This window comes from Homalodisca vitripennis, chromosome 6 (genome assembly GCF_021130785.1).
Source record: "Homalodisca vitripennis isolate AUS2020 chromosome 6, UT_GWSS_2.1, whole genome shotgun sequence".
Classification (NCBI taxonomy): domain Eukaryota; kingdom Metazoa; phylum Arthropoda; class Insecta; order Hemiptera; family Cicadellidae; genus Homalodisca; species Homalodisca vitripennis.
Genome location: NC_060212.1, coordinates 112,403,215 through 112,429,270, shown reverse-complemented (window position 1 = coordinate 112,429,270; position 26,056 = coordinate 112,403,215). Strand labels below are relative to the sequence as shown.

General features: G+C 34.0%; 3 protein-coding genes across 4 annotated transcripts in view; 2 read left to right on the top strand and 1 right to left on the bottom strand.

Moving 5' to 3' along the window:
• The window catches only part of LOC124364732 (coiled-coil and C2 domain-containing protein 1-like), a 55,959-nt gene extending 41,758 nt beyond the window's left edge, over positions 1 to 14,201 (top strand). Inside the window, exons 14-18 of one of the 2 annotated variants that reach the window (XM_046820433.1) lie at positions 338 to 458; positions 1,860 to 2,011; positions 5,450 to 5,515; positions 12,203 to 12,293; positions 13,210 to 14,201. In XM_046820433.1, the coding sequence (XP_046676389.1) occupies positions 338 to 458; positions 1,860 to 2,011; positions 5,450 to 5,515; positions 12,203 to 12,293; positions 13,210 to 13,329 (550 nt within the window). In that variant the 3' untranslated portion in view covers positions 13,330 to 14,201. The remainder of the gene's footprint in view (positions 1 to 337; positions 459 to 1,859; positions 2,012 to 5,449; positions 5,516 to 12,202; positions 12,294 to 13,209) is intronic. The other variant, XM_046820434.1, reaches the window with a different exon arrangement.
• A 764-nt stretch (positions 14,202 to 14,965) lies between these two features.
• On the top strand, positions 14,966 to 17,739 carry LOC124365522 (extensin-like). The gene is made up of 2 exons (XM_046821507.1): positions 14,966 to 15,028; positions 17,206 to 17,739. Exons 1-2 carry the CDS (start codon positions 14,966 to 14,968, stop codon positions 17,737 to 17,739), a joined length of 597 nt encoding a protein of 198 aa, XP_046677463.1.
• A 1,581-nt stretch (positions 17,740 to 19,320) lies between these two features.
• Positions 19,321 to 26,056, bottom strand: part of LOC124364731 (cysteine protease ATG4B-like) — a 47,399-nt gene continuing 40,663 nt past the window's right edge. The window contains exons 9-10 of the mRNA XM_046820432.1: positions 24,620 to 24,791; positions 19,321 to 19,619 (exon numbers count right to left, since the gene is read on the bottom strand). Coding sequence (XP_046676388.1) covers positions 19,564 to 19,619; positions 24,620 to 24,791 — 228 coding nt within the window. The 3' untranslated portion in view covers positions 19,321 to 19,563. The remainder of the gene's footprint in view (positions 19,620 to 24,619; positions 24,792 to 26,056) is intronic.

The following is a 26,056-nucleotide window of genomic DNA, read 5'->3' as shown; positions in this document are numbered from 1 at the left end:
AACATTTCCTTTTAAAATATATACACCAATTTCTGTTTACAGAAACAAAAATGTTATATTTGTTTCGAACAAAACGATTGTGGGACTTTTCATTTGATTAATATTATATTAATTTTTTTGAGGATCATTACAAAAATTGTTAACTAAACTTTAAATTTATTTTAATTTCCTAAATATTTCCTTTCAGGTTATTATCAAACCTATTCAACAAGTAATTTTATGTTACAAAGAGGTTTAGATTTTTCTAATCACTATTCTAGAATTAGCTATTGTTCTAAAGTGACAGTTTGATCGCTCCTTAAGGTAAAAAAATACCCAAACACGTATAATTTTGCAGATGCAACACAGATCTAGGAGACAACGACTTGGAACTTACAATTGCTCAAGGAGTCAACTACAATGTGCCTAACCCCAAAGAAATTGACACTTACATTAGATTTGAGTTTCCTTGGCCTACGGTAAGTATCTTTGTTTGTATTCAATGTTAGCGGCTCAAATAATTATATTTATTATATTGATCTCAGTGTAATCCTGTAAAAATTAGTTGTTAGAGGCAAGTAATAAGATAAAAGATACTTCAAAATTATTAATGACTAACACCACAATCTTCAGTGATACACTCAAAGAAGTAATTACCTGTACAATTTGGTGTTGGTAAAAACTAAAATTAATGTAAATTGAATGTGCATCTTACTTTTCTTGATAGCAATTCTTAGTTTGTATGCTTTTTACAGTTTACAAGAACTAATCAACTAAAAACATTGCTATATACAAGAAAGCTTTTCAGATTTTAGGAAAACTTCTAAGAAAACAGAGCTTAACTTAGGTTCCGAAGAGGTCAGTTTGATTTAATGTGAGCCTTTTTTTGGCTGTGTAAGCTTCTTTTTCATATTAAAACATACTAAAATATAAGTTATCTGAAATGCTATGTCACAAATTATAAGTTTTTTGTACAAGCCTGTTAATATTATGCTTTTAATAAATTAATTAAACCTAAGCAGATTGGTGTAAAGAGCTGCAATGAGGAAAGAAAGAGTTAAAAAAATAGCTCAATGATAGCCATAACAGGGAAGTGGAAATTATGAAGAGCATTCTGTAAATAGAAAAACTGGTCTAGTGAAAAATTGTTGGTAAAGACAATTTTGGTATTTCTAGGGCTTAAAGCTGGTATTACTTAAAGCTGGGCTTAAAATGTGCCTTCTTCAGCTTATGTATAAATTTTGGTATTGATATGTAAATATTACATTTTAACTTTTATAATTTCAATACGGTTTGAAACTAACTTAAAATTTTGGCATTAGTTGAACAATTGTCTGTGATTCATGTTTCATTCCGGCTTCAAAATCTTTTTTGGACACCCCTTCCTCTTTATCCCACTACCCCCTTCTTCGTCACAAAAAGTAACCATTCCACTAGAGTCCCAAAACTAGGTAGTTGTTTTGTACAAAATATTTTTCAAAATTACAGTCTCTCTAGTAAAAAACTCCTCCCCCCCCTAAAAACCTGAAAATTTTGAATTTTATAACTAGGTTATATAGAAACAATATTATGCTTATATAATACCTCTATCATAAGTCAAAAAACTTATGTGCTTTAAAATTAGTTAGTTGATGAGAATATAAGGGCCAAAAAACCCAGCGATAGCAGAGTACAGGTCTGAAATAAGTCCGTACTTAACACGTTCACGTCGGCTTATTTCCGGATTTTTTTGGTTACTTCCTTTTGGTAGGTAAACACTCATGTTCTTAAACCAGTTTTCTTTTTATGTGGCCTGAGTTATTATTTACCAAGAACCAATAAAATCATTTAGGCTAACTCGTCACTTTGAGTTTACAATAATTTTGTACTTATTTGTACAGGAAGAGCCATACAGAGATAAGACTGCCACTGTGTACAATACCAACAACCCTGTGTACGATGAGAAGTTTACATTGCCAATTCAAAGGAATGTTAGAGCCTGCCAGAGGGTATTCAAACGACATGCAATCAAGTGTGAAGTCTGGTCAAAGGGGTGAGTTCATTTAGTTATCTCAAGCAAACTGCGTAGTCCAGTGGTTTAGTTGGTGCTTGTGGTAGTGTTTACTAGATTTCCCTGTACTAGCTTTGGTGTATTGTTAAACAATTTGGTTATAGAAAACATTTTCTCAGTTTAACCCATTGCGGATCACTGACAAGCTTTGCTCGTCACGCAGCGGCCGGGCCTAACAGCACGATGACGAGCTCAGGTCGCAAAAGCAGTATGCTTTTAAGTTTCCCTCCAAATAGTTCTATTAATGTCTGATAGATTGGGTGATCATCTTCACTTGTCAACTAAGAGTGTTTAACAATGGTCTACGTTCAGAGTTTTCAAAATTTTTATAAATATCCTACAGATCGCAGTTGAATGTGGAAGTTGAAAAATCATTCATATCAGTATACCCTCTGCTTTTTAGCACTTCTGATTGGTTGTTTTCCTTAGCTGTTATTATAATAGTAACTAGCATTTTATGGTATAATTTGTGTGTCATAATATGTGCTGATCAAAATCTTCCACTCTAAAGTAAAATACTAAAGTCAAAAACTTCAAGTGTAAATAAATAAGACGTATTGCCATTCTTATTTTAGTGAATAGGTATTAGATACATTTGGAATAAACAATTAGTGTTTGGAATATACTTAGCCAGCAACGATCGCAACGGCAAGCTGCAAAATGTAAGTTGTTCTTAATTATTGTTTTTATTTTATTGTAAGAAAATATTACAATAGTTCATAAACAGTATATTGTATTTAATTATTTTGTTTTTAAGAATATAGATGGAGATATTTTTTAAACCGGAATCCAGTTCAACGTAGATATGAAGTGAGTATGCAATAGCGAGCGATAGGATGTGGCGCACCATTGCTGTTCGTTTGGCTGCTGACCGTAAATTAATTTGCGCCCGCGCGCCGAAACAATACGATCCGCAATGGGTTAAGTTAGTTTATAAAATGTCCCTTTAACCCTTACACCACCAAGAGCCGATTAGATCGGCTCTGCAGTTAGATCGTAAAACCACAGAGAGCCGATGTGATCGGCCCACGTATATGGACTCAAAACCGCCGAAGGCCAATGTGATCGGCTTATTATTATAACTTTTTGTTGTTGTTACTATAGGTATTAAAATAAATTTTAAATTAGAATTTTGTCTTACTATTTAATATTTTAAACTGTTTTAAAGATTAACTAGAACTTGACAGATTTTCTTCTATAGCATATTTTGTGAAAAAAATTAATAATTTCAATAAAAGTGTTGTAAACTAATTATTTATAATTTTTTAGACTGAAATTACCAAGAAAGGTTGTTTAAATGGTGCCCTTAAACAAAATGCATAAGCTAATAGAGTAATAGATATTTTTTAATTATAAAAGTAAATATTGTAAAAGAAATAAAAAAAAGTTAAATATATCAGGATTTAAATTTTGTATTATTGATACATAATTTAGTGCAGAATTCAATTGCCTTCAATACCAAAAAAATTATGCAGCTATCTCAATTATTAGCGGAATAATTGACATTTACGCTAATACCTTTGCAAGTTGTCAATTTTGGCCTTGGCGGTTTTTGTTGACTAATGAACGTAATGCGGCGGCAGTTTTGAGTGATGCACTACAAAATGCACACAGCAGTTTCCGACGCAAATCGGCGAAATTACTCTGGGGGTCAAAGGGTTAATTGGCACGTTTCAGTAACATTACGTTTTGAGATCTGGAATCAGATCTCTTGCCCAGGTGAATAACTAACCACAACATAACTACAGTCTAGGTTAAAATAATGAATCATGGCATTGTGACAAGCATAAGACAGGATTCATAACAAACGTATATCAGCTCGAAGTACACTATCTCTCTTCGAAGTATGCGCTTCATAAAACTAACACTATTTTTTATAAACAGAATTAAAAATACATCTCATAATTGGTCTGGTCACAACCAACCACTGACTACTGACCAACGGGCAATGTAAATGGTGAACGTCATAGCAGAAACCAGATGGTGGCAAATCAATAACGGTGTGGGTTTTTTATTAATTCCATTCTAGATGATCTTCTTTAAACTGTGTGTGCTGATTACTGTTTCTCAGCATTGGCAAAGAAAGCGGTCTAATTTTGGTTTGGTTTGATAGATTAGTGGATAATTACATTAATTAATACATGAATATACTTCTGACACAAACCAGCAGTCAAGACATTGGGTTAAGGAGAGAAGATCAGATGCCACCTTGGGGGAAGGCGACTGCAGGATTAATCTCTATTCATCCTCAAAAACCCAGTGCAGGATGACCTCTCATGATCGGTTTAATTTGATTTAGTAATAATGTGAATAAAGGATTTTTGAGAGTATAAAGCGTGGATATATATGTACCTCCCCAGCATACAAGCCCATAACTTAGTCTGGAGTGTATTAAAGCGTGGTAAACATTCAGCAACAAGCTTGGAGGACATATTTCAATGTATAAAAACTTCTCAAACTTCTAAAAAACTCTTTTCAGTTAATTTACATGACCTTTCCAAGATAAAGTTAAGTCAATGGTCAGTAGGTATTTGTATCTGTCCACTTTTTCAATATTCATACAATTGCATACATTACTTGCAGAGCACATAGAAGGATGATAGCATACATCATATACCTTGTACCTCGTAGGTTAATTATCGTGAATTTAGTTTTGGCACTTAGAAACATTGCATTCTTATTAAGTCAATGGTCAGTAGGTATTTGTATCTGTCCACTTTTTCAATATTCATACAATTGCATACATTACTTGCAGAGCACATAGAAGGATGATAGCATACATCATATACCTTGTACCTCGTAGGTTAATTATCGTGAATTTAGTTTTGGCACTTAGAAACATTGCATTCTTATTAAACCAAACTTTTAAATTAAGTTAAGTTTTAAACTTTTAAATCATCATTCATTTGTCTACGAATAGTTTCTAAATTGTAATCAGAGTACATCAGCACTGTATCATCTGCAAAAGCATCTCCGATGAATATCTTCATACTCTTTGTAATTCAGAAATTAGTCATGTTATGCGGTGCTTACCAAATTGATTGATCCTGTCAATATTAGGTAAAACACTGCTATCCTAGTACCAACTAACAGGCTCAAAAGCCTGCAGATTTACATATTTATTATTCTTCTCTTTTTATTTTTAAAAAGGAGAGGCCGATCTCTTTTTAAGCCTTATGTGCCCATCCTTATGTGCCACTGGTCCGTGAAAGGATTTATCATGCATTAATGTTTAGTTTTTACGGTGAACAACAGTTTGCAATCAGTACTTTAACGTTACTTTTAATATTGTTACTCTTTTTATAGTTTTATACCTGTGACATCACCATACAGTTAGGTGTTAACGAAGTATTAGTTTCTAACTGTTAGTGTGTGTTGCAAGTCCCTGACACCCTGTTTGTATTGCCTTGTATGTGATAGGTGCTCGCTGTGGTTTTGCAGTTCAGGCTGTTGTTCCTCCATTCACAGTTGCTTTTCGTCTGTTCGGTACGATTATTTCTTCATTGTTTTAAAATTTTGTCTTTGTTAAGTGTTGACAATTCAATCATTTGAGAACTAAACCGCATAATTACGAGGGTCAATCAATAAGTAACGAAATAAATTACTACTACTAAAACTTGGCTTACTTTTCAACATAGTCCCTAGCAACACTTATGTACAGTCGCACATTTCTGCTAATTTGTGAATGCCCTTGGCATACATTTTTTGGGTTGATCTCAAAGCCACTTTTGCACCTAATTTTTGACCTTTTTGTTGGATTGAAAATGTTTCTCTCATAGACCCTCTTTAAGGGTTCCCACCCCAGTTTCTGAAGATTTTCTTTTGTCAGCTGTACCATATGTGGACGAGCATTGTCATGAAGCAAAATCACTCTTTTAGTCAAGAGCCCATGGCGTTTCATTCGAATGGTAGGTCTTACTTTGTTTTCCAGCAAGTTACTATAGTACTCACTATTGATTGTTCTTTAGCCTTCAAGAAAAGCACAATAAATTTGCCCCTGAAAATCCCAGAATACTGTAAGTCTGACTTTGCCGGCAGATGGTTGGGTTCTGAATTTTTTTGTGAGTGGGAGTAGCCATATGCTTCCACTCATGCCTCTGTCGTTTTGACTCTGGCTCATAGTGGTGGATCCATGTTTCATCACACGTTACAATTCTTTCTAAAAACCGTCTCCTTTAGTTGAATATTGATTTTTTAACTGTTGACTAGTCGATTTGAAGCCGGATTTCATTGCGAGCGCCTGTGAGTTGTTTGGTCACCCATCACGCACAGGTTTTCTTATACTACAGCTTGTTGTGAATAATTTATGGACAGTTCCAACACTCACGTTTATTTTTCACTTATCAGTTCAACAGTGATGTGACTATTGTCCTGAATGAATGCATAAATTTATGATTTGAGAGAGTAAGTCACAACTTCGACTGGCTGTCCACTGCGTTGTTCGTAAGAAACTTTGTACGGCCACTTTGAAATTGTTTTAACGCATTTTTAAATGTTAATCGACTCAAGCAACTGTCTCCATATACTTTTAAGATTCTTTTGTAGATTTTACAACCTTTCTCATCATCCATGACTAAGGATCTGTGTTGCTCTTCCACGGTGCAATTCTCGAGTGACTTGCCATTGTTAACTGAATAAATTTGAGGATATTTACAAAATATGATTGAGAAACTGTCATTATGTCATCATATGTCATTGCAAGGTTGTCAACATTGTGTCCTAAAAGTTTCATATGAATCAATTCAGCCGTTTTGAGCTGTAGAAATTTGTCTTGTTACTTATTGAATGACCCTCGTATTTATAAGTGGTTAAACATTTGTCAAAATGTGTTTTCAAAAGTTTTATAGTGAGATTTAATTTAAGCTAAAATTTGTATGGGTTAAATTGGTAAAGAAATTGGAAACTATTCACCATAAAATAATTTTTAAAATCCAGTTTTAACTATTTTAAGTAATTTCTGATGTTTATTAAACCCTTTGTAAGTGCCATGAAAAAATGTTCCTGAGTTAACCTTTCAAGTTTATTTATTGACTTCTGTACCCTAAAAATATCAGGCTTAGAAATATAATCCTGAGTTGTGCTTATGAGATACCATATATTGTATTGTATGTTTTGTTTTGTCAGTATTTTCACATATATATTGGGCTACTACACTATTTTATTTTATTAAATTATCCTTTTAAATGTTACAACATGATAATTTTACCAGTATACAAAACGTTAAAGTGCGTGCCCCACCAATTTTTACATTTGATATTTTGGTGATATTTAATATCAAAATATCAGATTGCCGTGTTTGGTGGTTCCTAAAATATTGATAAATGTGAGTTTTTGTATTTTTATTTCGCCTGTGGTTTGCTTTGTAATTATGAAAATGTAATCTTGAGACAACTGACGTCTGAGTGGTTGAATGTAATGTGGTGGTGTACATAGTTTTTATTGTCACTTAGATGCTGTTATATTGTGTTTTGGTGAAAATATATACTACAACAGTTACATAGCAATGTCAGAACGAGTTCTTTCAAAGACAAATCTGTTAGTTTTTAGTTTAGCTGTAGCAAAGTGATTAAGGTATGTAGGAACATTGTTAAAATTTTCTAGTGTATTTATTATAATTGTTCTTGTGATTTTTTTGGAGTAGTTATAGAAATATTGCTGATATTTACATTAGAATGTAATACAGAATTTCTGAGGTACCTCTTTTACTCTTCTTTACTCTAGCATGACACCATTGTTTTTCTAAAAGGAAATACAAATAAAGAGATTATTCTATTAGTTGTAAAATTACGCTGGAGTGAGAGCCAGTATTGTTTTATTTAAATATTACAGTATCATGATTTTATTTGTTTTTATTGCAGTAACATATTTTTTGTATGAGCTTAATTTAGATATCCATGGTATTATACATAGTAGGCCCACAACTATGGAAAACCCTAAAATACAGTATACTTATCAAAATTTAGTGTAAACATTTCATACTGTTGAATCTCTTACATTTTGAAGTAAAATTTTATTTCTGGAAGAATTACAATATAATATATATATATATATATATATATATATATATATATATATATATATATATACATATATTTCAATAAATATTGAATCACAAAAAGTACTTGCTCCGCCAGGACTCGAACCTGGATCTCTCACTTGCCGGGTGAATGTGCTACCATTACACCAAAGAGCCCTTACTTTTTATGATTCAATTATATTGTATTTGGCCGTATCTGTCACATATGCGTTTAAATAACCAAATTAACATATGATCGGAAGACCAAATACCTGTCAAATGACTTTTGTTTACATTTATTAAATTTGTATAAGTGGCAATAACCTAATTTAATTTCAATAAATATTGAATCACAAAAAGTATATATATATAAATAAGGCGATTGCCATTTATACAATTTAATATATATATATATATATATATATATATATATATATATATATATATATATAGAGTGCTATAAAAAATTGTATTTTTTAAAATTTTATTAGCTTTCAAGCCTTTCTAATGATAAAAAAGTAAATTAATATATACTCTCCAAAAAGATCAATTGTTATTAATAGAAAATTTATTTTATTAAAGGAAAAATTTTCTTGTAGAACAACAATCTAGATGGCCTTGTCTCAGAGACAGTACTTGACAACAGTGCATTTTTGGAATACTATGGCAATGGTCTTTTGTGTGGTTTTTGATTTTATACTGAATTCCTGAACCTCAATCTAGTAAGCATCATTGGTTTGGCAAAATTGAAACGCTCTGACAGAACCGCAAAAATATAAGGAAGAAAATTCGTTAGAGAAATCACCTCAGTTTTTGTGACTTAGAAGGTATTTTTCTGATAAAGTTTCAGCAAGGAAGAATGACAAATGCTGAGAAGTGTTGTGAAACCTTAAGAGCTGCTGTCATGTACTGATTGATGTTCTGCGTCAGATTTTAGTTTCTTATACTATTTATATTCGTAAGTAAAGTTTATATTTCTCTGTTACAAAAAAAGTCCTTACCTAAAAAAAAGCCTTGTATTGATGGTAGAAATATATAAATAATAACATTTACTAACAACAAACTTTTTACTGAAGGAAACATTTTTTTATTTGAATTTAATAGATACAAAATTACAACATAATTTAATAACAGTAGTGAACAATAAATGAACTAGTTCTTAATGAAAATAAAACATTCCAGCTAACCTTTACTACCAAAAACATAACACTATTACACATAGAGTAAAAATACAGCACAAAATACCTTGGGATAACAATATGTTCTACCCTGTCCTGGACAGTCCACATAGACTGCCCTCTGCAAAAGGCTCTTTTCATGCACATATAAGGAAATTAAATAAATAAATGTCCTGGACATAGCAAAAGCAGCATACTTTGCTTAATAGAGGTTTCTCCTCACCTCTAATAGAAGGGGAGTAACTTTGAATTTTATACCATGAGACCAACCAGTCTACGGTTTAAGCAGTTCTACAACCACCAAAAAAACCGATCAAGTCCTCCTGGAGAGATTCACCAACCTTGTCCAGATTACCAAAGATGGCATACCGCTCCCTTGCTATTGCAGGACAGTCAGAGAACTTCGGCATTTCCTCCTGCTCGTCACACATTCTACAGAGCGGATCCACTCAAAGGATTCTGGCTCTGTGAAGATACTTCCTCAGGTGACCATGTCCGGTAATTAGACCCATAATTCGAGAAGACATGGATCTACTTAAGGACACAAGGTCAGACGTCACCTCAGGGGAGGGGGCTGTAGAACCATTCTGCTCTTTCTCAGATCTGGATGCAGCCTCCACCCTCTCATATTCAGAGTGAACCCAGTTTGAAACAGTTCCAAAGAATTCACACCTAGAAATATCACAGAACGTTGAGGTTCCATCATATTGGACGGTGAGCACAAGTTGGCCAGGGCATCAGCTTATAAGTTCCCAGAGATCTCCTCATGGCCAGGAACCCAACAAACAGTCACATTGTTGATTCTGGCAAGAGAAGAAACGGCTCGATAGCAATTCTAGAAAAGTTTGGAGTTGAATAACAACACCTTCAATACTGCCTGGCTATCTGTGAAAATGCTAATCATCTTAATCCTATGCTACAGACAAAGATTATCACAAGCACATATTGGCTGTGACTTCTTCCTGGAAGACTGTGGAATAACGACCCTTAGGTCCAGCTAGGTACCAGCTCCCTATATGGTCTCACCCCACAATTCCGGTGCCTGTGCCACTTTTTGTTTTAGAGCCATCCGTAAACCATTCAACCATTGGAAAAGCCCTAGTGATAGCAAGGCAAGCCACCCTTTGGATGCTTGCCAGACCAGCTACCTCCATCTTGGCCCCCAGACAACAGTCTTAAACATTAGTGCAGGTCTAACCACGGAAACGTAAAGCCAATACAAAAGCCTTAGCTTAAGTCCCCAAGACCCAACTTTCACCTTGCATTGCATAAAAAACCATTTCCCTCTGGCGATAACCCTTTCTGGATGAGATCCCAAATTTACCCTATCAAGGATTATGCCTGATAATTAACCTCAGACTTTACATCAATGGAAGAGTGGACCAATACCCTCCAACTGACACATTCTTGAAAAGGCAACCATGGCAGCCTAGGTGGGGTTGGCACTAAGGCCCACCCCATCACACCGGTTCGTAGTGTAGCAGGGATAATGATTATTGCAAGATAACAGGATCAAGCAACGTTGAGCGTGGCTGCTGCTTGGATGGGTGACAGCTGAGCGATCCTGTCCTTGCAAGCAGCCCGCCTGCCTGGCCGTTGGTGGTGGTTCAAAAGTCACCTTTAAGCCGTTGTTCCACAGATTAAGTGTTAGAGAGGGCTTCTTAGCCCTAACTTCGCCTGGTAAAATAAGACATTTTTACTTTACTTTACCAGTTCCCCACATGTTCAGACCAGCATTGGTCAGCTCCGTGACTGTTGTATTGAACTTGCCATTCACAAAAATCACAAGGTCATCTGCATACCCCTGTGCAAAGACACCGCTACTGTTCAAAGATACGAGCAGGTCGTCCGCAATTAGGTTCCACAGAAGAGGAGAAAGGATGCCGCCCTGGTAACCCCTCTTAGACCTTGCACTGATGCTTGCTACCATAAGAGTGGTGGTAACCACCCTGTCTGTGAACAAGGCCCTTATCCAGTCACATGTTTAACCATCAATACCACGTCTTGAGATTGCATGATTGCCTGTATTGTCAAAAGCTCCTTCGATGTCCTGAAAGACACTTATAGCTACTTCTTTCGCTGCCAGCGCCTTTTCAATCCTGCTTACCAATTAATACAGGGCTGAGTCACATATCTTCCTGGAGTGTAAGCATGCTGATTTGGTTGTTAAGGGCCCTCCAAGAGAGATCCTTCCCAAACAAACCTTGGAATCAATCATCTTCTCCATGATTTTGAGAAGACAGGAAGACACACATATCGTCCTAAAGGACTTGGTTGATCCAGGTTTGATGTCCCCCTTTATCTCTTACAATTTCCATGATCCCTTCAGTGTGTATAAAACTTTTAATACCCAGTATTTTAGTGTTTTGACCATATTACAGACTAAAAGAAATCTACACTCTCTGCTGGTCAGCAAACTTATTTCACATATACTTTATACATATCATCTGTTACTGAAGAAGGTATTATTTTTATGTTGTTATTGGGATTTGTGTAATGTTATTATGGCTGTTCTGTGTTGTTCAAATGATTTTAGATATATTTTTTATGGAGAGGGTTACAGTTCTGATATTGAAAGTAAGTTACCCAGCAATTAAATGCCAACAACACTTTTTTTAGTAAATTACATTTTATGTAGTGAAGATGAATATGAACCTCTTTTTGTTATCAGTGTGACTTGTGATAACAGTTCAAGTTCGTCCAACTGTAGCATTCCTCTTGCAGTGTTAATAGACACTCATAACCATGGAGACAAGCCAATACAAAAGCCTCGGCTTAAGTCTCCAAGACCCACCTATCACATGTTGGCATTGCATCAAGAACCATTTCCAACTTTTCATATTAAAAAAATCCGTGTCTTAAGTTGTGTCTGTCATTATGTTTGCATAGTCAGTAGATTCTCATCTTCCAGTTACGTTCAAGTATTGTAGTTGTCTGTCACTTTAAGAAGATCTGTAGTAACGTCAGAGTTTGTTTCAGAGGATTTTTCCGAGGAGACTCCCTGATTGGTACAGCTCTAGTGAAGCTACAGCCGCTGGAAACCAAATGTATGCTCCATGAATCATTTGATGTAAGTTCCAAAACATTCGTTGAGATTTCTTTCTAGTTGTTAAATGTTAATCAAATCTGATGAAATATTTAACAAACAGCACAGTTTAATTCATTAATATGCATAACAATACGGTACATTTATTTTATCGGTTACAATAAGTTATAATATGGCATAGTTCTTTCCTATTGCTTTAAAAATAGTTTTCAGAGTCAAATTCTGACCATGTTATGTTTTAGGTAATTTTTTATGGTAAGGTAAGTACTTAACTCACTGAAATCTAGAACAGCAAATAAATAATTGTTATTCCTTAGAGTATGTACTCACTATAAATATAAACAAATTGAAAATAATAAACAATATTTACACAGAACAGTTGATTACATAGACGTGCTCCTTTAATTAATATTACACTACTTTAGAGACCAAGATGGGATTTTTTGCTACTTTAAAAACCAGTAGGACGTAGCTTTGGTCTGTATTCATCTGAGGGACTGTAAGAATGTTCATGTAAAATTCAAGTACAATCGCTTTCGTAGTTTATGTGTGAAAACAAACAAGTACAGTCACTTTAGCATTTATAATATTATTAGGATTAGGATTGTAATGATTATTATATTATTCTTCCAGTTTTCTTTTCAAGGTAATATTTTATAAAATGTCCATTTACCCCTCTCCTCCCAATCATAATTTCTATTCCATGGGGTCTCTTACAAGAGAGTATCCCAATCCATTGAAATCTCCAGAACTTCTGTACTTGAACCATGACAAAAGACTCTTTTGGGGTTTAGGTGTATGGTGGTTTCCAGACTTCTTATCCTACAGAACAGAAATAATATGCAATGTTCATAGGACACCCACGTAGAACATGTCTCTCTAAAGATTCATATAATTTCCGATATTTTGATAACTAATGAATGTTGATTTCTGATTTCAGTTGATGGATGGCCGGAAGACTGTCGGAGGAAAACTTGAGGTGAAGGTCAGATTACGGAACCCGATACAAGCCAAGCAAGTGGAACGAGTAGAGGAGAAGTGGCTGGTTATCGACCACTAGCCACTTCATGCCACTCTTTTCATTCATAGCAGAGCATTTTATTTTTTGTATATTTCTATTGAAGCTGCATCTGTGGTTTATGTACATATTATTTCCGGTAACGTGCATGCTGTAAAGTTACTAGTTTAGATCATATTTATTCTGTTACATGCTACGAGAGTAGTATTTCTTTTAGTTCACATAAGATAAATAGTTATTTTTATGTAAAGCATCGTGGAATACTTTTTAACCCCTCTAGGTTAGATTGTTTTTAGTTCAATTTGTTATATTTTTATATATTACTGAATGCAAATGCTGTTCATTATAAAAGAAAATATGTTCAATGTTTTAGTACTCAAATTATTAAATTTACCAGTTTGTAAAAAAAATTGTGAATTTTTCTTAAAGGTACACGTAAGTTCCTTTAATTTAACTAAAGAATCCTGCCAACCCTAGGGCCATTCTAACTTAAGCTTGCTGTAAGACGATTATATTGTAAGTTGTTTCATAATGATAATGTTGAATATTTTCTTGTTACAATTGCTGCCTTACAAGAAAAAAATGTGATTTGTGATTTAGGATAGGCAATATACATAATCTTGGTTTTGTAATACAGTTGTTTGTTTTATTTACGGTGAAGTAATGTAAATTGCTGAGTGAGACATGTAAAATAGAGTAAAATAAATGTATCAAGATGTTCGATTTTAAACTTGATTCAATATTTCCATTTCTAATTCAATGCTTCATTGGGCATTCTCCTAGCCATATTTTTGTATGAGATAGTCTAATATTTAAAATTGTATTATATCATTACAGAACATAAATATAGTCTAATATTTAAAATTGTATTATATCATTACAGAACATAAATAAATGGTTGTTTCTGAAAAAAACAGTGTTTTTAGTTTGCAAAGGAATTTATAAGAGAATGTTATTTCTATTGCCAAGTTACATTAATAGTTCTACTGAGACTAAAATTCACTCACGAAACCGATTCCTTTCCTATGGTTTTTATAATCTGAGATTATCATGTATGATAATCGACCCCGGTTTTATCAACAATACTTTCAACATACAACACTGCATTAAATAATATAGTCTGGGAACAAAGTTCAGTTTCTCCAACTAAGATGGCACTTCCACAATGAATTATCTTGATAGTGAGTGTAAACCCCTTGAGTGCCAACGTCTCATGCTACCTGACACATTCAAGATAATCCTTACTTATTCCGGCACTCTAAAGGTTAAATCCCAATAACATATGTTTTGTTTTATCACCTCCATTACACTATTTAAGTTAACTGTTAAAATTTATATCAATATGCTACTTTCTGTAATTATATAATTTATTATGTCCTGTACTTCAGTGTAAGTCGTTAAAAACTAAACAAGTTAAGTATTTGTTATTAAGTGCCGGTTGTATTGGGCATCTTTATGCTAACTTCGTAAGAACAATATTAAATCTCTAACACTCTTATGGACATCATTTTTAACATGGAAGTATGGAAGATCTTATTTAAAAAATATTATTAATATGGATCAAAATAATTTAGTTTGATGTTTTTATTGGTTATTAATACAAAGTTTCAAATTGGTTTGGTTTATAATGTTCAAAATTAATATTCAAAAAGTAAAAAAAGGACATTATATTTGCAAAATGGACATCTCCCGTTCCATGTTAGTCTCTACGACTAACAATACAGGTTTGAAAGTGTTTGAGGTATAACTTTGTTCTTATGAGGTAAAATACTATAGCCGTTTCTTAAAGTGAATTTATGCTCTTATTAATAGCTTAAGATATATAGTATAATATTACAAAAGTGGATTAACCTTAATGCCAGAGCATAATAAAAAAGTTTGTCTCAAGGTACTGCTGGGAAATTGCAGCAATTTTGTAAATTTTACTAAAACATCCATAGAGTCAAAACTGTTTTAGATATGCTCTTAATTTAAAGAAATTGTCTTTACAGATATATTGTTTAAATAAACACATATAAAACATACATATACTGCTAATTTATTATATAAAAAACACATAGAAACTGTACTTACTAAAAAATTGTTGCAATTTTTTCAGTTTCACAAAATAGCGCTTGATAACAAAATATTTCCGCAAATCAACTGATACTACTATGTACAACTAAAATTGTACACATACACAAAAAATTATTTTATTATCCTCAAAACTGTAAAGATAATACTTTTTGTGTAAACCTACGTTTTCACTTTTTCTCGTAGGTCTAATCTAAACTGATGAGATTCCTAAACACAATTTCTATAATACACAGGTTATCACTGAACTCTAAATAAGTGAACAATTAAATTGGAAAAATGTATTTAGAGATTTAAAACTGTTAACCCTCCGACTGATGACAGACGGTACAGATGTTCATCAATACCGCTTGTGAACTGATAAAGACGGTTGACGCAGCCGTCAGTCAACATTCCGCTATTATTACGTTAAAACCATTTAAGTTATAAAGACATAACTTGCTCCAGTTGAACCCTCTACTCATAAATACCAATTCATGTTATATAGTTTATATTCGTAATATTACTCGTCAGCTGATATCAATCCAAATACCAAACGGCATACAACTAACGGACTATGCATCTGGTGACGTGCTGCACGGCCTTGACGTTCTTTGTTGCTAAGTTATTATGTAGGCTAGATGTTTATAATTTATTGTTATGTTGTGAAATGGGCGATCCTCTTTGTTCAAATAATATATACGTGAACTATTGGAGGATGATGAAAATATTAGTTCTGATGATGAAAGTGACATATCGGCAAATAAAGTGCATGATGATATTCCTTTGCCAGATTTGTTGTCAGGTAGTGTGGATGGTTACAAACTGGTGGAATGCGAGTTGGATTGTGAAAATTGATAGTGACAGTGAAAAAAATTCATCATTATCTGATATTTCTCTTACCCAAAGAATTCATCAAACACCAATATGGATACGCGTACTGCCAGAAAAAGTAGTAAATATTTTTTTTTTTTAATTATTCACTATAAAACCTGCATATTTTGTACATTTACAGTGTGTTACTATCTCAAGTCATATGAAAGTTACATGGAGTGAAACTTAGGAAACTATAGATTTACAAAACCCTTTTTTCAATTTATGTACAAATAAAAAAACAATACTCTAGTATATGCATATTTTTATTATTTTACGTTTTTCTTTTCTTGGGTTTCTAACAAAATAATTTATATTTAACGCTTATTTATTTAGCATTTAGCACATATTAAAAAAAATATCTGAATAATAAACAACACAAAGAAAAAAACCAGTGTATCATTCTGGGAATTTCTGATTATCAGCTGGAGGGTTAAGTACAGTGAAAAATAATAAACAAATCTGAGAGAAAAAAAATTATGAGTAAAAAAATGTACTTACAATATATATTTTTTTCAGTTTCACATAAAAAATAGCATATTGAAAAAATGATTCCACTATAAAACATAATATAAAATTAAACTAAATATAAACATGAAAACTTTTGATTAAGATTTTTAAAAGATGTAACAATTATGTTGTTTTTTTATAAAGCTACATTTTTACTTTTACATAATACAAGTTACACTAAATTTTAAACAAACCTCTAACTAATCTTAAAAAATTGCTATATTTTTGTTGTGATTTAGTTCATACTGATTGTATACCAACAAATTTATAATACTTTAAAAAATGTATTGCAGTACAATTTTTATCCCAAACATCTGATATATGGACGTTATAATTTTTCATTAGTTTTGCAGTGTCTATATTATACGTTGGCACTAAAAGGATTAAAATGTCATAATATAGATTTTATGACATTTTTTATTTTTTTTTGAGTGAGACCCCCACTTACCTCTATACACTATCCACTTACCCCCTACTCCTCAGACACCCCTATACCTCCCACCCACTCCTACTCCTCAGACACCCCTATACCTCCCACCCACCCCTACTCCTCAGACACCCCTATACCTCCCACTCACCCCTACTCCTCAGACACCCCTATACATCCCACTCACCCCTACTCCTCCCACTCACCCCTACTCCTCAGACACCCCTATACCTCCCACTCACCCCTACTCCTCAGACACCCCTATACCTCCCACCCACTCCTACTCCTCAGACACCCCTATACCTCCCACTCACCCCTACTCCTCAGATACCCCTATACCTCCCACCCACTCCTACTCCTCAGACACCCCTATACCTCCCACCCACCCCTACTCCTCAGACACCCCTATACCTCCCACTCACCCCTACTCCTCAGACACCCCTATACATCCCACTCACCCCTACTCCTCTGACTCACCCCTAATCCTGTCACTGGCCAATGGCACCCAACCAGTAAAATGTTTAAAACAGCCCTCAGGCCCAAACATGCTACACTTGAGAAAATCTAATCCTTACTTTAAGCAAACGTAGTGTGAAAATACAGTCCTTCCTCACAGTGTTATGTACAATCAAATATATTCTTTATTGAAATGTCATAAATATTCTTCATCTTGACTAACTATATACTTTACTTTTCTTTATACTTGGGCTTCAGTACTTCAACAAGAGCAATCTTAAATTTATAAAAGTGTTGTGTAACAATCATCTCAACAAAATTAGTGTATAAGTAACTTAGGTTGAGATTATTTCACTGTTGTAAATTGTAATCTTAATTTTTTTAATAGTGGTGCTTCTTAATACAGAATAGACATCCTTCAAAATCAGTTTCTAGACTATTAAACTAAAAAACCCAATATGCACAACTATTTTAAAATAGTTTATTTTTTATTAATATTTTTCAGTTATTGAAAGGTCTGAACAATATTATAAGTGCTAAAAATTAATTGCGTATTTCTACTTAAAATTATAATTTACTTATATTTAGCTTACATTGTATGTTATAAACAAATATTACAATTAAAGCTATTATGTTGTTTGTTCTTAACCATATTTTCTATTCCTAATTTTCCTACTTAAATAATTGCTGTTTTGAAAAGAAATGACATTAAATCTATTACATTGTTTTCAAAATTGAATCCCCATTTTAAATAATATTTGCTATTAAAAAGTCATATATAATACAATTTAAAAAATCTACCAGCTTCTTCTTATTGGAATCAAATACTTAATTTGATAAACAATAATAAACAAACACTCCAAAAATTATTAAATTTTATTTTTGTTTATAAATTAAATATTCTTAATGTGAAATATTATACAGACTTGTATCGCATCATGCTGCACCTAATGGAAAGTCAAAATATAAAATTGAGCCAACATCATTTTTACAGTTAAAGACAAGGTAGGAGTACGCCATACCATGTAACGTAACAGATTTTGCTTAGGATCTGTGCAAAAAAGTTTCAAGTCTATAGCTCATTTCATTAGGCTATTTTTTGAAATGATTGCACTCAGTTGTTTACAAGTTTGTTCCTGCAATTTTCTCGTTCTCAAGGTCACCCATAAGACCAATGTGAAAATGTTTGTCAACACAGCCAAATCCCATGGAGTGGCATACACCATCATCAAACTCAACTTGATTATACAAAAATGAACTTTTACAGAAAATTTTAAGTGTATGGATCAGTTTGTACTCTAGATATTGTGCAGACAAACAGACGAAAATGAAATTTGTTAGCCTCTCGAGTGATAGGCTTCACTGACGCTCAGCCAATAAACTGATACAATAAAATATTGAAGGATCCGACAGGACATAATGAACGTCATAACAAGCAATCCAACAAAGTAACTTTATTATGACATAGTAGTGTTACTACTAGGTATCCTAAACTGTATCTTGGCAAGCTGAGAAACATCTACTAAAAGGACATAATGTCCGACTCCATTGTGTCTATGTAGAAATAAAGATTCATCCAAGTTTCATGAATAGCTCAATTTGTTCTCTATATATCACCCTAAGATTTCACTAATCCTCCTCCAAATCCCATAAAGGGATATGCACCAAATTGCTCTGATTTGTAGAAAAACAAATCGGGTAATAAAACAGCAAGATAATAAATACACATAATAATTTTAATATAAAATTTATCATACATAATCCGCAACAGAACAATATTATAATAACTATGACAATCTGGTGTAAGTATATTCAGTAAGGATTACAGAATAAGAAATTAAAAACAGATAGAAACAAGAATATTTTACAGAGGTTTGTACAAGAGGTGTGCGGGCGTGGGGCAGGTCAAGGCACTCCTACTCCGCGAGCTGAGTCAAGCTTTGCCGAGCACCCCTCACTCAGCCGAGCAGCTCGAAGTCATCGTCGGAATCATCAAACTGTCGATCCTCGTAGACTGTAATACAGACGAGAATGGGAGATTATTTATGCAAATCCATACATAAATGCGAGCGATATGTTTTCACAATACAATGTCGTGGAGTAAAACATGTTGATTATCTGCTAATAAATTTAGCATATAAATATATTTGGGGTGAGAACAATTCACAAACCAATAACTAAGTGTCTGTAAGAAAAAAACTTCAAAATCGAGTTTCTAACTAATGATGTGTACCTCATTGGGTACATACTATCTTTCATAACTGCCATTGTGTACCCAGTCAGGTACATTCCGGACTTTTGTAAAGCGTATCATGTGCTCGATGGGAAGACATCTAAAAAATAAAGTAAAAAAATATTTCACTACTTGTTGAATACAAGAATTGAATACACTCAAATCTGGTACGATAATAGATTATTGTATTTTTAGTAGACGTGTTTGTTTTAGTATTTTCATAAATTAGTAGCCGAAGAACTTAAGTTTACGGAGATGTGCATTTAAGTTCAGAATTTTAACACTCGCTGATTTATACACTCTGATTATACAGTTGTTATTTGTGTTCCCATTCTGCACTGTGTTGTTCTGATAGCCACAAGTAAGCGCAACCAGTGTTTTGTAATATTGTTTATGTTGTGATAATAATTAATTAGTGTTTGATTTTAGTGAAAAAAGCATTATTAAGTATTGTGATAGGTCAAACAGGGTGGCCACTCAAAACCTCTTTTCAAATTCCCGGTTTTTTTCCCGGTTGAAAGTTTCCGATTATCTAGTCTATTTTAAAACCAAATAGACAAATGTAGTACTGTATTAAACCCTTACGCCAAGTGCAACGATGACGTTTTATTGTCTCTAGCAGTATATGTACTTTGCAGTATCACCTATTTTAAGCTCCTTAGTTTTTTCTCTGTGTCTTTCGATGTGTCTATGTAACATTGTGTATACCTAATAACTTTTCTTTCTGTGATGTTTAGAAAATACATGTATCCAATTCGGAAATACAAAGATAACAAATAAATACCAACACAGCGCTACCGTGGGGGCAGACCGCAGCCCAGTATTGCGGGTCAGGGGTCAAGCGGTGGACGAACTTTCAGTATGAGACAATGATTTCACCGGTACACAAGGTCGGTTCAGTACAATCAACAAATACACCAAATACTTTCATCTGAACTCTACTTAATAATTTATGTTTTGTGAGGGAGGGGGAAGCCTAAGAGTACCACGTTACTTCACAAGGTATTTGCAGAGATTCAGGGAAATAAATATCTTTAAAATTCCTTGTCATTTTTCCTTTTTAAGTAATAGAAATGGTAGGTTATAAAATGAGCTTCCAGAATATATTACATTTACATAAAAATGTAGGGATGTTTATTTATATAGAATATATTTATTTACAACTACGCAATTAGGATAAAATAGAATTAGGGATTGTCTGTTTACTATTGAAGAGCTAGCTAAAGTCCGGGCATAGAACCAGCAGACACGTTCTAAAAATTAGCGTTGAAAAATATAGACATGGAAAACACGAACTTTAATTATAATATTATTTATAAATTACGTTATTCTGTTATATATTTCTAAATACTTTTATACACAAAGAAGTACAAAAACATGTTTCACCAATCGGTAATTTGAGTACTGCCGATAGTTTTTGTCCACGAATAGACAGTGCAGTCTGTCAGTTAGATTACAGTCAAGGACTACGAAACAACATGACAAAGATCCTCATGCATGTTGGACTATTTGGTTTGAACAGTTCGAATCATCCGAATGATCGCCACATGTGTGTAGAAGTCGTTCCGGTAAATAGTTAGCCGGAGAACTGACGGGAGTTTAATGTTTGTGTTGTACATATATAGAACACTCGACACACAAGCCATAGGAGACATGAGCGGCAGGGCAGTACCACACTATGGTGCTTATCCGCTGCCAATTCTAGACATTAAATGTTTCTCTTGCTGCTCACGACCCTCAGCTCATTCTGTCATTGCTGTGCAACAGGAACGCAAACGCCCCCTTCTCGACGTTACCTTGTTGTAACTAACCTACTACTTTCTTCTCCAAAAGGTATCTTATTAAGCTTTATATAAATCCAACTAACATTCTGGTGTACTCAAAACCTGGGCTGCACCTCATATCAAACAGTCTAACATTATATTATTCAACGAACCGAACTCTGAAGCCTGTTTATAACACTGCACATTTTAGACCTGTGCTATCTATCTAATACACGTACTTTCCAAAAAACTTCTTTCGCTAAAGAACAAGAGTTGGACAACAACTCGTCCGGAGACCACACTTAGTTGTCGGACTGAATAATACTTAAGTACAAAAAAACCTGTTTGTATCGCGGTTTACTACCGCTCTGGTCGCATTACTGCTTAACCCCATTGCGGATCGTATTGTTTGGCACGTGGGCACGAACTTAATTTACGGTCAGCGGCCGCACGAACGGCAATGGTGCGTACCACACATATCGCTCGTCGTATACTATAAAATTCGGCTGTCAAGGTATTCGTTCAGATGGAACATGGGCCTGCTGGGGTATCCGTGATGTAGGAACGATAACACGCGAGCAAGGTTCCAGGTGACAGGGATGATGTCTGAATCATAGTGCAAAATAAAGCGGCTCGGGCGAAGCGATTACAACATCCAGGCCATTGTCCTAGACTAAACCCGCCAACATGTAAAGTCTGCGTCTTTTCGTTGTGTCACTAATCTCAAAAGTATTATAATAACAACTGAGGAAAACACCCAATCAGAAGCGCTAAAAAGCAGAGTGTAAAACTCATATGAATGATTTTTCAACTTCGACATACAACTGCGATCTGTAGGATATTATAAAACTTTTGAAAACTCTAAACGTAGACCGTTGTTAAATACTCTTAGTTGACAAGTGAAGACGATTGCCTGATCTATCAGAACATTAAAAGAACTATTTGGAGGGAAATTTAAAAGCAGACTGCTTTTGCGACCTGAGCTCGCCATCGGGTGCCCGTTAGGCCCGGCCCGCTGCGTGACGAGCCTAGCTCATCAGTGATCCGCAATGGGTTAAAGCGTACCCAATTGTTTAGTGCCGATTTCAGAAACGATCTGTCGGCCGATTTTAACTGTCCAATGCATTGTTAAGTATTTTGGCTTGCCACAACACAGGAGTAGAAAGAACTAACCAAGATATACTCACTACACTAGTGGTGGTAACCTTAGATCAACCGGCGTCAGATGTAGGTCACAAACATATGTCGATCTTCATTCACAATTTCACAAGCCACATAGTGTAAAATACGATGTTTGTTTCGTTATTAATCAGTTCTTGATTCAAAAAGCTGCCAAATTATGTCTTGATTTTATACGTTCTTGGACACAGAAAAATTATTTTTGAAAATTTTCCGGTTCTTAGAAAAATCCCCGGCTTATTCCTGGTCGGTTGGCCACCCTGTCAAATGTTTAATAATTGCGCTTGCTATACTTCTTTTTTACACAGAAAATACATTTTTACAGCCTATTGAGTCATAGGCTTTAAAGACACTCAACCAAATCCCGTGGATGGACATACCCATTATCAAACTCTTGTCTATATAGAAACAAAGTTTCATGCAAAATTTAAAGTCTAAATCTATCACGAGATATCTTGTAAATGCTCAACCAAAACCATGGAGATACAAGCCCATCATCAAACATGAAGTTGCCTAGAAATTGTATACAAAATTTAAAGTCCAAGATAAATTTGTTCTCGAGACATCTAGAAAAAGTGACATACAGAAGAGGAATTTTGTCAAAACTCTTAGTGATAACAAAATATACCAAATTTCCAAGTTTACGCTCAAGATAACACTCTTGAGTTATATTTCTCAGGTCTTTCTTTCATAACGCTCAGACAAATCCCATTAAAGAACATTCACTATTATTGAACTGTATCTTACCTATATACAAATAGAACAGTAGAATGGGATACTGACAGAACGTAACAAAAATCTTACTGACCAATCCAACGAAGTAATGTCAAGTGTGTTTTTATCAAAAGTTAAAACATCTAATGACTGTACTCAATTCGCTTTCTGACTTTTCTCGTTGCTATTATTGAACGTTCCTCATGTAGAAATGAAGCACCATACAAATTTTAAAGTCAATAGGTTAATTTGTTGGAAATATCACGGAAAAAGGTAGACAGAAGAGAAATTTTTCCAGCACCCGAGTTTTAAAACGCAGCCAATTATTCAGTGACTATAAAAATAATTTAGCTTGACTATTTTGACAAATAATTATTTGAAACATTTTACTTAGGGCAGGATTTGTTCTTTACGGACCAGGAGTTAACCTAGCTGTGCCTCTGGGAAAACATGCTACGGTCTTCTGTGTTCCAGAAAACACGGAAGTCATGGCAAACGAATCACGTGCCAGAAGAGTCATACAAATGAGGCCAAAAGGAGCAAAATAATTAATACTTTCCGATAGTCAGGCTACACTGAATACACTTGATACCTGTTAGCTTGACTTGAAAGCAGTTTCGAAATGCAAGAATGTTCTGGTAGAACTGGCAAGGAAGAACAGAGTTACACTGGGTTGGGTGCCGGCCAAAAGGGCATTCATAGAAATGAAAAAAACACATACTTTGGGGCACAGCTAGGTTAATTCCTGGTTTGTGAAATGTGATCCCGTGGTTAAATAAATAAATACCTTTGACTATTGTGTACCCTGTCGGGCGCACGATTGCTTAATTTTTAAGGTAAATTAAGTTTTAAGGTACCACTGAGGTATTCAGAAAAAACATATTGAAATAAAATATTCTAAACAAAATTGCAAAGCCTACATACATTTCTCGTTATACTTTGAAGTTTAACTTAAAAAAATTACTGTTTTTACCATTATTATTGAAAAATTCAACAGCAAATAAAAAAGTCCGGAAATAAGCTGTTGTTGTCAACATGTTAATTTCTAAATTCTCACCGAGATTTAAAAATTATTTTTGACAAAAATGGTGGCAGTTACAATATAAGACATGTTCTGGGACTCACAGGACAATGCGGTAGCTCCGAGGGCGTCAGCAGCCGTGTCATCCAGGGGCGTCCAGTGCTCCCGTTGTTCTTCTCTCAGCTCCACCAACGGTTTGCGGTCAGGTGTCACCATCTGGACACGGATACACTCGCACAGTCCCTCGAACTCGGCCTCTGTTTTGCAGAAGAAACTCTGGCAATGGACAGTCAGAAGGTTAAACATGTGACAATTGCTCATTAATTTATTCACACACTAGGCTAAACTTAATTCTAAGTCTTCCCTAATCCAAATAAATTTCCCTTATCTTCCCTACAGTGTAGAAGATCCGGTGTCGGTGTTGAAGGTCAGAATGCCGGATGTATGTTATGAATCTAGTATAGTTTACCGTATGTATTGAATGAAGTAAATAAATTATTTAACTAAGAAATTTATTTACTTCATTTACCTTAACCTACAAGTACCTGATATAGATTCTATGAATCTGAAATGTACATTGCACAAATAAAATCTACAAAAATGTTAAAAGTCATAAATACTGTAACAGAATACAAAACAAAATAATCATTAAAAATTCATATTTTTTATTTTGAAAAATTCATCTAAGCTATAAAATATATTCTCCAACAGCCAGGAATAGAAATTATTTTTAACCCTTTCCGAGCCAATGACGTTACTAGACGTCATGCCTAAACCAGCGCTAAAAGCCAACGACGTCCACTGACGCAAAATCAATTTTTATTTTTTAATATTATTTAAAAGCATTTCTGGGTAACAAACTTAGTAACAACTGTTAAACAAGGGACACCCGTTCGTGTCTATTTTGAAGGTCATGGCTCTTGTTCGATCGACAAAATAGCGGGCGGCCGGATGTTCATAGTCTCCCGCAGAGCCAACGACTACTGACGCGCGCCCAGTCTGCCTGTAGCCTTCCGTGAGGTAAGATGTTTATTCGCCCTTCCATTTTCGATCCGCGTATTTATCTTTTCAATTTTGATGTTAATCAATATTTTTAATCAATGTACAGTGTAATTTATGTATTATTATCGTGATGTAGGGCTTTATTGTCAAGTTTTTTTTTTTAGTTTCATTGCTTTTATTTAATTTGTATATATATAAATTTTTACTATATTTTTTATATTTTCTCTAAATAAAAATTACTATATGCTTGTTTTTTGTAAAATATTACAATAATTGTGTTCAACTATTGTTAATTTTATATATGAACACATAGAACGTCAAAAGTAAATTTTTTTCAGTGAAATTATTATTTTACCATTTTTTGGCTGTAAATTAACAATAAAGAGTGAAAAAAAAATATTTTGTAGTTTTTTTTACCTCTTATGTTATAGGAATTATAAAAAAAAATTGGTTTTGGTATGTGGGATTTTTTTTTATTTTTAAGGTGTATGGCTATTAGGAGTAGTTTTGGTTATTTATTTGTGGCTCGCTAAGGGTTA

Coding starts and splice junctions, on each gene's coding strand:
- LOC124365522 (XM_046821507.1), top strand. CDS start 14,966: ATGGACATCTCCCGTTCCATGTTAGTCTCTACGACTAACAATACAGGT. Junction 15,029..17,205: donor CAGGTTTGAAAGTGTTTGAG/GTATAACTTTGT, acceptor CCTACTCCTCAG/ACACCCCTATACCTCCCACC.